General features: G+C 50.2%; 2 protein-coding genes across 2 annotated transcripts; both read right to left on the reverse strand.

The window, feature by feature from the left end:
• Positions 1 to 7781: 7781 nt before the first annotated feature.
• Positions 7782 to 8156, reverse strand: LOC311126791 (histone H2B; the record flags this gene model as incomplete). The annotated part of the gene is made up of 1 exon (XM_084200773.1): positions 7782 to 8156. The coding sequence occupies one exon, from the start codon at positions 8154 to 8156 to the stop codon at positions 7782 to 7784; it is 375 nt and encodes a 124-aa protein (XP_084056899.1).
• A 685-nt stretch (positions 8157 to 8841) lies between these two features.
• Positions 8842 to 9153, reverse strand: LOC311126794 (histone H4; the record flags this gene model as incomplete). The annotated part of the gene is made up of 1 exon (XM_084200776.1): positions 8842 to 9153. One exon carries the CDS (start codon positions 9151 to 9153, stop codon positions 8842 to 8844), a length of 312 nt encoding a protein of 103 aa, XP_084056902.1.
• Between the last annotated feature and the right edge of the window lie 2807 nt (positions 9154 to 11960).

Below are 11960 nucleotides of genomic sequence, written 5' to 3' on the forward strand. Positions count from 1 at the left end.
CTCACTCTCTCTCTCTCTCTCTCTCTCTCTCTCTCTCTCTCTCTCACTCACTCAGTCTCTCTCTCACTCTCTCTCTCTCTCTCATTGGAATCCACTACTGCTCCAACGACTATCACACTCACTAACTCCTTCACTGTGTTATACTGTGACTTGGCCTACAGACACATTCATATCCCCACTTTGTCACGTGGAAGCCACTGCCTTTTATCCTGTTGCCTCGTGAGTGTAGTAGGAAGGAAAATACACTACGTGGACATTTTGAGTCATGTAGCAGACGCTCTTATCCAGAGCCACTTACAGGTAAGTGAGTGCGTACATTTTCATACTGGCCCCCCGTGGGAAACGAACCCGCAACCCTGGCGTTGCAAGCGCTGTGCTCTACCAACTGAGCTACAGGGGACTATATGGATGATGTGACCTTGACCGGAAATGACCTGTAGGCCAAAAGGGCTACGTTCATATATATATATATATATATATATAAAAAATATACATTCATATTATTCACCACCTTTTTATTCTTGCCATCATCATTCTCGTTCACATCATTAGGGTATAGTCCAATGATGGAGCATCCATTCACTCCATCCGTGTCCTACCGATTCAGGAAGTCAACTCAAAATGACTATCTGCTCATTAGACGATAAAGGGAATTTATTTCCAATCAAACCCAACAGACTGCCTTTTTGATTTATTTATTTACACCCTTTGTCAAATGGTGCCATTTTACATTGCCTTCACCTGGAATAGAGCCCGACAAACATGGGTTACTATTCAGCGCGCAAAGACACCAAAAAAGGCGCGCTAAACGATTAGTTACCGGAGTGTAACTCCAGTTCTATGAGTGGAGCGGAGCCCCATAGGGGAGCTATGCTCCTAGTGGTTTACCCTCTGCCCTAAGGCAGATGCAGCCTGAAGCAAAATTATGCACACACCTACAGCCAATAGGAGTACAGGTGTCCCTATATAAGGAACCCCGTTCCCTCAATCTGCCTCCCGAGATATTATCTTCAGCGAGACTAGAGAGGGTCGGTAGGGCCTTAAGTCCTATGGGGCTCCGCTCCACTCATAGAACTGGAGTTACACTCCGGTAACTAATCGTTCTATATCGTGGAGCTCCGCCCCATAGGGGAGCTATGCTCCTAGTGGTTTAAGGCGGAGCGAAACGCTCCAAAATGTACTCCCTGCCGAGCCTAACACTTCCCATTAAAAAATGAAAAGGTCAAGCCCAGCAATGGCTGCAACCAATTCCCGCAGTACTGCGACTAAAAACCCATCAGGGCGTCACAATATACCGCGTCATCGGTTATAGACCCGCCCCATCTAGCTCAATGACAATGTCAATGGCTATTGGGCAGATCAATAGAATAGACGCCGTGCTAATCTGACTAGCAGATAGCCGTGCCTCAATATTCTATGGAACAAAATATACCAGTCATACTAAACTGAACCTCAGATAGATGACCTCACATTCTGTCCACTCAATACATGTTTCTATATGCTGACACTGTCAGCCAGGAGACATGCCACAGAATATGCTCTTCATCCGAAGCGGACCTGATAGAGACCAGTCTATCATCCTGCTTCTCCCTCCTCTACCTCAAGATTCCCCTTCAGCTGTGCTGAGTGCAATCGAGATTGGAGTTTAAAAGGCTTATTCTTGACATAAGTCTTCCTAACCAGAGCGGACCTGATTGGAACCTGTCCAAGGTCCTGCTCTGTCCTCCTTTTCTAGCTCAAGAACGCCTTTCAGCTCTGCTGAAATTCGATCGAACAAAAGAGTTAGAAAACATGTCCATAATATGTTACTTCTAATAAAAGCGGACTTATGAACTTATTCACAATCCTGCTTTCTTTCTCTATTCTGCTCATGATCTCCCTTCAGCCACGCTGAGTACAGACCGAGCCAAAGAGTTAGAAGACATATCCAACAGATAGAAACGGATAAAAGGAGACGGTGTCGACCATGACGCTGCTCTACAAATATCCTCTACCTCTGTTCCTCTGAAAAGAGCAGTAGAAGCTGCTACTCCACGAGTGGAGTGCGCTCTAATACCCTGAGGCGGTTGTTGCCCCGCCGCCTCGTACGCCGTCTCAATGCCTTCACAAAGCCAATGAGACAAACGCTGTTTTGAAAGTGGTCTACCCAATGCAGCCGCACCGTGACACACAAACAGCTGAGGCGATGACCTAACCGCCGCTGTGCGCCTAACGTAACACGCCAAAGCGCGTACTGGGCACAGACAGTGAAGCTTTTCCTCACTCCTCTCCCCATGGGGAGGGGGATGAAGAGCCCACAATTCCACGATCTGCGATCTATATGCACTGTTAATAACCTTCGGCACAAATGCCGGGTTAGGACGTAACACCGCTCTGCTCAAATCGCCATTAATGGCAAGGCAGTCGGGTCTCGTCGACAGTGCACACAAATCGCTGACTCGTTTAGCAGTAGTCAAGGTGAGCAACAGCGCCGTCTTGATAGACAGCATCTTGAGGGGTATTTGATTCAATGGCTCGAACGGCGACTTACATAGCGCTTCGAGAACCAATGCCAAATCCCACTTGGGCAGCGTAGCTCTAGGTCTTGGCCTAAGCCGTTGCGTTCCCAATAGGAAACGTTTCACTAAAGGGTGACTGAAAACACTTTTTCCGTTAAAACCTTCATGACCAGCTGAAATTGCCGCTGCAAACACTCGAATAGTGGAGGGCGATTTCTGCTTATCAAACATAGACTGTAGGAATGAGAGCACACTCTCTACCTGACAGCTCATGGGGTCCACGTCCTGTGTATCACACCATCGTGAGAAAACGTTCCATCTGCTGGTATACACCCTAGAAGTGGAACCGGCTCTTGCGCCCTGTATTGTTCTGATCACTGCATCAGACAACCCACGGCGCTTTAACCTGTCCCATTCAGGAACCAAGCCTTCAGTGGTTGGCCGATTATGGGCCATTGCCCTATCGAGCCTCCCGCCTGAGTCAACGCGTCTCGTTGATGTGGAATTGGCCAGGGTGGCGCAATCAACATCTGACTCATCTCTGCAAACCACGGAGCCCCCGGGCGATCGGGCGCTATCAGTATCACTGACAGCTCCTCTGACCTCACCCTGGCTAGCAGTGGGAGAATGCAAGACAGCGGAGGGAATGCATACAGGAGAACTTTCGGCCACAGGTAGTGCGCGAATGCGTCTCTTCCCAATGGCGGTTCGTCCTGGTTTCTCAGAGAGAACCATAGGGGACACTGCGCGTTCACACGTGACGCGAACAGGTCCACCTCGGCTCTCCCGAATTGTTCCCAAATCTGTAGAACAATGTCCGGGTGCAGACACCACTCGTCGTCTCGAGGACCCCCTCTTGACATGAGGTCTGCCCCTACGTTCAAGTAGCCCGGAATGTGTGCTGCTCTCAACGAGCGAAGGTGCTTGTGATCCCACAGCCACAATTCCACTGCCGCCCGATGAAGGGCAGGAGACCTGACCCCTCCCTGGCGGTTTATGTGAGCTACTGTGGTTCGGTTGTCTGACCAGACCAACACATCGCGACCCCGAAGGGTAGACGCGAAGTGGGTCAAGACCAGTCGCACCGTTTCCAACTCTAGGAGGTTGATGTGACGACCTGATTGAGGCCATGCACCTCCTATCGCTTGAGACTGACATGTCCCTCCCCATCCAGTCAGAGAGGCATCTGTAAACACTGGAATGTAGGATGACACCTTGCCCATCGGGACTCCGTGCGTGAGAACGCACGGGTTCCGCCAATAGTCCAGGTCTGCTCTTAGCGAGAGAGGAACCACCACCAACCGATGACGTTGACGCACTGGGTCTAGTCTTAGTTGGGCGAACCACCGCTGTGCTTTGCGCATGTGCAGAAGCCCTAGCGGGACCACAGAGTGGGCTGCCGACATGAGACCCAAAAGTGACATGATCGATAGCGCCGTTACTGTGTGATTCGGACGACACTTCCTCAGGGCTAGTAACAATGCTGCCCTTCGAGGGTCCGAAATTCGCGCCCTCATCATTACAGTGTCTAGCTGTAGTCCCAGGTAGACAATCTGATGACTGGGCCAGGGTGCGCTCTTTTTCCAATTCACAGCAAACCCCAGACGCGTGAGATGAATCACTGTCTGTGTCGTGTGTGTGAACGCCAGCTCTGCTGACGGGGCGAGAATCAGCAGGTCGTCTAGGTAGGCTAATAGCCTTATCCCTTGACGACGCAGCGGTTCCAATGCCGCCTCCACACATTTGGAAAACGTTCGAGGTGCCAGGGCGTACCCAAACGGCATCCTCGTGAACTCGTACGCCACCCCTTGAAAGGCGAACCGCAGAAACTTTCTGTGGCGCGATTGTATCGGCACATGAAAGTACGCGTCCCTTAGGTCTATGCTTGTACAAAAATCTCCCTTCTGAACACATTCCAGTAGGCGTTTTGTCGTCAGCATTCGGAAGGGCCGTTTGGTTATGCTCTCGTTGAGAATGCGTAAATCCAAAATCGGCCTCACTCCCCCCGTCTTTTTTGGCACTAGGAAATAGGGCGAGTAAAGCCCCTTGTTCCTTTGCTCTCGGGGAACTACTGTGACCGCCTCCTTCGCCAAAAGTTCCGTAATCTCTGATCTCAGAGCGGCTACTTTGTCTGGCGTTTTCATCACCGTTTCCACCACTCCCTTGAACGGGGGTGGGGTCCGATGGAATTGGAGGGCATAACCCTTCTCTAACGTCTGTTCTAGCCAGCGTGAGAGGGTACAGCTTCGACGCCACTGCCAGCAATGCAGAGACAGCGGGTGCGCACGAAGCTGTGGTGCGTCCAGTAGGAAGGACCTGTATTCCTCTATGGCCCTCGCCGCCGCTATTCCCCAGCACTGGGTTGGTGGAATAGCCCAAGTCGGGCCCCCCTTGAAAGGGAGAGGATACGTCAGCTCGTTCTGGGTGAGTCGGGGGCTTTGATACGTTGGTTACGACCGTAACTCCAGTAATCTTGCCCTCCAGGAACGCAGCACGGGTCTGAACTGCGCTGTCTGAGGTACTGGCCTGAGACAGAGCGCTCTGCCCGGAAAGCGATTGCGTCATCATGTCATTGTCTGACTGAGACTGCCGCTTAACATGAGACTCATCCTTTACAGAATTCAATAGAATCTGAAAGGTGTGATCTCTGACTGACACCACACGGTGGTGCCACAATGCCTCTTTACTGGTCTTAGGCGACTGTTCAACGACACACTCAATATGTGGTGAGCTGCGCTCATAGCCATGGGCATTGACACGTTCAGAATAATTCGGAGGCGTCCATACCTTGGTTATACCTGTAACCCTGGTATTCCCGCTCTCCGTGAACGTCGCACGGGTCTGATCTGCGCTGACTGAGGCATTAGCCTGCAGCAAGGCGTCATTCCCGGCTAGCGGCTGCGTCTTCATGTCACATTGGGACAGAGACAGCTGCCTGCTGAATGTGAGGTATCCTGAGATAAGCCAAGACGGTGTCTTGGTATCTTTCCTCCCTTCACCTCCTGTGTGCGTTCAGCTCTGCACCTCTGGTGGGCTGAACTACGCTCAGTGTGGTGAGTATTAGCGCGTTCAGAAAGAAGTGGGGGCGCCGATACACTGGGAAACTTCGTCACCGTGGTAATCGGGCCCTCCGTGAACGCAGCATGGGTCTGAATCGCACTAACCGAGACCTTAGTCTGCGATAGTGCGCCATCCCCAACTAGCGGCTGCGTCATCATGTCTCCTGACTGAGACTGCAGCCTGCTATGAGAGGCACTCACTACAGTACTCCTTGGAGTCTGTAATGTGAGTTCTCTTTGAGATAAACCAAGACGGCGTCTAGGTATTATTCCTCCTTTCACCTCCTGTGTGCGTTCAGCTCTGCACCCCTGGTGGGCTGAACTACACTCAGTGTGGTGAGCCTGGGCGCGTTCAGGAAAAGGTGGGGGCGCCGATACACTGGGCACCTTCGTGACCGTGGTAATCGGGCCCTTCTTGAACGCAGCATGGGTCTGGGTCGTACTAACAGAGACCTTAGTCTGTGATAGTGCGCCACCCCCAATGTGGTTATTATCAGCGCGTTCTGAGAGAAACGGGGGCGCCGATACGTGGTTACGCCCGTAACCGTAGTAATCAGGCCCTCCGTGAACGCAGCACGGGTCTGAACTGCACTGACTGAGGCGTTAGCCTGAGACAGAGCGCCGTCCCGGATAGCGGTCGCGTCATCATGCCATTATCTGGCTGAGACTGCAGCCTGCTATGTGAGACACTCACTACGGCACTCCTAGGAGTCTGTAAAGTGAGGTCCTATAAGGTACACTTAATACCTTTTATATACCTGCCTTATGTGTGCATTCAGCAACGCACCATGGTGGGCTGAGCTGCACTCATAGTGGTAAGAGAGAGAGCGAGAGTGAGGAAGGTCGAACGCTCTCGGATGTATTATGGAAAAGGGGGCTCTTTCTTGACAGTGTCAAGTAGAGCCAACTCTTTATTACACACATCAACAAAAAACATTCTCCTCCATACACTCAACGGTAGAGTGGGGGGGGACAGTGGGCTCGGTCACAGCAGGCGCTGTGCCGTCTTCCGTTCTCTCCCCCTCGCCTGTCATAAACGGCGTCTCTTCTGGCCGCCCTTCGGGTGATGCCAGGATGACGCTTTAATGACCTCTCTCGCCGGCACCTCTGGCGCTGCAGGGGGGGGGCGAGGCCCGCTCCCTTGCTGCTGGAGGCCGCCGTCTGACGCCAAGCTGTAGCGAGAGTAACGGCCGCCCTTCCTCATATCCACTTCCGGGTTGGAGGGAATGGGGGGCAGCTTAATCTCCCGCTGTTTAGCAGCCCACTCAATGAGACCTGAGAATTCAGGCACAGAGAGGCTGTGGCGTCATCATCCAGGGATGTAATGACCTCACAATTTCCCGAAGGAAAAGGGGTGTTAAACATCTGGGTCAGTGTAATGAATTGTTCCAATAGAATATTCATTTCTTCCCCAATAGCCCTGTCATCTCCTGAGTCAGTGCCCTCAGATGATGCCTCAGCTGAGACTAACACTGATAGCACATCCTCAAGAGGAATATCCTCCCTAAAAATGCCCAATGCTGCTTCCACTCCTTCAAAAAAGGAGGGCGCAGCTGGCGCATAGTGGGGGATTGATGAAGCTGTCCCTGGCGTGCTGTGCCTCTCAACCCACGAAACAGTGTCGGGGGGGGTCGACAGCCGCCAAGGGGAACAGCGACATTGAGCTCTGAAAAGAGCTTTTGTTAAATGCTTACCTTGGATAAGCTAGGTGTGCTCATTGTAGGAAGACGTTGATGGCTGGATATCAACGACGAGATCTTCCTGAGTCTTCTATGGCTTCTTCAATTCTAGTCCAGTCGCTGAAGATAATGGGAGGCAGATTGAGGGAACGGGGTTCCTTATATAGGGACACCTGTACTCCTATTGGCTGTAGGTGTGTGCATAATTTTGCTTCAGGCTGCATCTGCCTTAGGGCAGAGGGTAAACCACTAGGAGCATAGCTCCCCTATGGGGCGGAGCTCCACGATATAGAACCCCTACGCTGGAACGGGCAGGGGAAATGATACAATGTAGCCGCTCTCTGAGCCGGCGCGCGCCGCCCATTAAACAATGATACAATGTAGCCGCTCTCCGAGGCGGCGCGCGCCGCCCATTAAACAATGATACAATGTAACGCAGCCTACCTACGCATTCATTCGGTGGCGATGGAATTGCTTTTTTTACTGACAGAGTGGGTGGCTCTTAAAAGAGCCTTTGGGTTAGTAGAGCAGTCCAAATGCGCTGTTTACTTGGAGCTGGTGTACTTGGTTACGGCCTTGGTGCCCTCGGACACGGCGTGTTTGGCAAGTTCACCGGGGAGCAGCAGGCGCACCGCGGTCTGGATCTCCCTGGAGGTGATGGTAGAACGCTTGTTGTAGTGGGCCAGGCGAGAGGACTCTCCGGCGATACGCTCGAAGATGTCGTTCACGAAGGAGTTCATGATTCCCATGGCCTTGGAGGAGATGCCGGTGTCGGGGTGGACCTGCTTCAGGACTTTGTACACGTAGATGGCGTAACTCTCCTTCCTGGACTTTCTGCGCTTCTTGCCGCCCTTCCCTGCGGTCTTGGTGACGGCTTTCTTGGAGCCCTTCTTGGGCGCTGACTTTGCTGGCTCGGGCATGATGATGTCTCGTTGCTTCTCAGAAACGAATGAGGGGGTGAAGGGCGCTTACCCGTCTTATGAAGAGGAAGCTAAGCAAAGTCAGCGGCCGTAGACACTCCCCTGCTTGCTTGCTCCCTCCCTCCCTCCCTCCCTCCCTCCCTCCCTCCCTCCCTCCCTCCCTCCCTCCTCTCTATAGCCTATGCTCTGTGACCGATGGGGAATTGTGTGTTTCAAAAGGGGGGCTTTAATAGGTGTCCAAATGGCACGATTGTTGTGCCAAATAATGCTGGTGATAGAATTGCCCACTTTGGCACCGTCAGACATAGGGCTCCCATTTTGGACTGTGTGTGTGTGTGTGTGCGCGCTGTCCCCCTCTTTTCGAGCCACGTCTACCGACTCGTGGTGGCTTTATGTTGTCCAAATTCCACTATTGCTTGACCCAAAATAATAACGTTCTTACACTTTGCCACTGTCAGATATAGGCCTCCCTCTGTGCGCTAAAAGTGGACGGGACATTAGAATCCTCTAATTAATACTCCCTGTCCACTCGAAGTGGCTCATACTTTCTTACTAAATTGCATACTAAACATTTGTTGTTATATATAACACTACATGGAATGGGCCCATTTTAAGCGGATGTGGGTGGCTCTTAAAAGAGCCTTTGGGTTCGAGTCGGGGTGTTGAGGTTCCGAAGAGAGTGGGTTTAACCGCCGAAACCGTACAGGGTGCGTCCCTGACGTTTCAGAGCGTAGACCACGTCCATGGCGGTAACGGTCTTCCTCTTGGCGTGCTCGGTGTAGGTGACTGCGTCACGGATCACGTTCTCCAGGAACACCTTCAGGACACCGCGGGTCTCCTCGTAGATCAGACCGGAAATACGCTTCACGCCGCCGCGGCGAGCCAGACGGCGGATAGCGGGTTTGGTGATTCCCTGGATGTTATCGCGGAGAACTTTGCGGTGACGCTTGGCGCCTCCTTTTCCGAGTCCCTTGCCGCCTTTGCCTCTTCCGGACATGGTGTGTTCGCTAGTTGAGTTCAAGTGAATGAATGATTTCAGCGCCGGTGCGCGGTGCGCTATTATCTGCGTTTGGTCGACCTGATTGAGGCCGGCGGCACAGAAAGCGCGCCTCTGTTATATGTTCGGAGGCGTTGCAAAGGGGAGGGCGCTCGTTCTAGGGGACTAGGGAGGAGCGATTTCAAAGATGACGTGAAAGCAACTAACGTGCGCGGGAAACATACTCAAATACTGATATAGGCTATGTGGAACACAAGGCCAAACTGTGACAACTGGGAGATCAGCTAGTACACTGTGTCCCTCTCCTCATATTGTTGTTGTTGTTGTTGTTGTTGTTGTTGTTGTTGCACCTGATTCTACTCATTGAGGACTTGGTAATTTAGGTGACAGGTTGTTCAATCAGCTGTGGCTGTCCAGGCCTACAAGAAAAATGGGTCCTGTTGGGGGTAGCCTACTCTACCGCTGGAGTTGGGAAACACTGAAATGGAAGGGGGACACGCAGTGAGCAAAACTCCTAACCACATAAAAACACAGACACTTGAGATCATTAAGAGCTATAAGGAGTCCATCAACTACCTGGTCAGTCAAGTCATATAGGGGGGGATTTCATGGCCACCTGCTGGAGCAGAAGTCATGTTTGCCAACACTGGCCTTAAAATCATTAAATTTAGGAGCTATAAGGAGTCCATCAACTAACTGGTCAGTCAAGTCATATAGGGAGGGATGTCATGGCCACCTGCTGGAGCACAAGTAATGTTTGCCAACACTGGCCTTAAAATCATTAGGAGCTATAAGGAATAAATCAACTCATCATTCAAGTCATATAGGGAGGGATCTTAGCACCACCTGCTGGATCAGAAGTACCCTTCACCGTAGGCACAAGAGAGCCATCATCTCTCAACCGGTGCAATTTCCATAAGTATGTGGTAATAAAACAAACAACGACAGCTCCTCATATAGGCAGTGGTTTCACACATTTTTCTCCAAGATGTTCAAACGTTCATAGATGACCAGCAGGGTCAAATAATAAGCACAGTGGTTGTAGAGGTTGCAACAGGTCAGTCAGTACATCAGGAGTAAATGTCACTTGTTGTTAGTGTTGTAGTTCCTATTTCTACGGTGTTGCCTACCTGCAGCAATCATGATTTACCTGCAGTGTTGATTGCAATTACGTAATTTGTCAACTCATAATAACAGATGTTTTGCAAACCGTTGATGTTTAAATAAATGGATTCCCGGTGTCCGGATACCTTTTCTCTTAAGGGATGTGATTGAGTGAATCCAAAGTAAGTTGGTCTAAATACATAATAGGATGAATCATTCAGGTAAAATAACACAATGTCTATTTGAGTCGAATCAACGTAATATAATCCTTTTTACGTCTCTATCATCTTTACTCAATGTATTGGACCACATCAACTCAACTTACTCAAGCTTATCTACTCATAAAAACAAGCAAAAAGATCTACTCAACAATATGACGTGTGCTTTTGTTGACTGTAATAGCTTGAGTACATTCCACAAAGTCATTTTTTACAGTGTATCTAAAGACACGTTTGTTGTGGTGATGCACTTTTTCTTTGACGTTGAACTTGCATTGAACAGACAAATCCATTTCGTTACAACCCTTTTGTAGTATGACTTAGGAATATTTGTTGATGATCCTAATGTCTATGCGTGAATAGTGATTGGTTGTTGGTGAAATATTGCTGAGAACCCATCATTTCCTGGCCTTTTTTCACTATTGAGCTATTTTGAAACATTTGTTTTGCTATTGGATTCATAATGGTGACCTGGGACAAGTAATTAGTGAAACCAGAGTTCAGCAGTTGCCATTAAAGCGATCGAACCAAGTCATCCTAATAGGCTAGTATTAGCCTAAAGCAGGGTTTCCCAAACTCGGGCCACATTTTGGGAGTTTTTGCCCTAGCACTACACAGCTGATTCAAATAATCAACTCATCATCATCAAGCTGGGAGTATTAGAATCAGTTGTGGAGTGCTAGGGCAAAACGCAAAACGCGCACCCCTTGTGGACCCCAGGACCGCGTTTGGGAAACGCTGGCCTAAAGAGCAAATGCTGAAAGGGACTCACCATGAGGTGCAGTACCCACATTTAACCACAAGATGGCCTCCGTGCTCCATTGTAAAGTTTGGGCCTCTGCATGAGTCTCTCAGCAGCACTGCAACATGGGACTTTCAAAGTAAGTTGGCATGCAATGTTTTTTCTGGACTGCATGCAAGGCTATTATTACACACAACTAATAGTGTCAATTATTCATCTGAACACAATTCTTGTTACTATTCGGCCTATATTATCACTCGTTTCTTTTTCCCCTCCTTTGTAAAGCATTTTACTGTGTTACTATATAGTTCAAAGGAAGTGGATGATGCCAGATGGTTGTGTATATACACACACACAAACATTGAAGCTAGACTTCAGGCAACTAAAAAGGTGCAATACGTAGCTTTTAGACGTGTTAGTGAACAACATACATGGTGGCTAATGTAGAGGTGCGTGTATACATGGAACAATTGTGCCTTTTTGATGGAAATATGGAGGTGGCTCTTAAAAGAGCCTTTGGGGGATATTCGAGTTCAGGTCATCCTCATTTATGCGCGCTCTCCGCGAATACGGCGGGCCAGCTGGATGTCCTTGGGCATGATGGTCACCCGCTTGGCGTGGATGGCGCACAGGTTGGTGTCCTCGAACAGGCCGACCAGGTAAGCCTCGCTAGCCTCCTGTAGGGCCATCACGGCGGAGCTCTGGAAGCGCAGGTCGGTCTTGAAGTCCTGGGCGATTTCTCG

Source organism: Coregonus lavaretus (genome assembly GCF_964263955.1).
Source record: "Coregonus lavaretus genome assembly, contig: HAP1_SCAFFOLD_979, whole genome shotgun sequence".
Classification (NCBI taxonomy): domain Eukaryota; kingdom Metazoa; phylum Chordata; class Actinopteri; order Salmoniformes; family Salmonidae; genus Coregonus; species Coregonus lavaretus.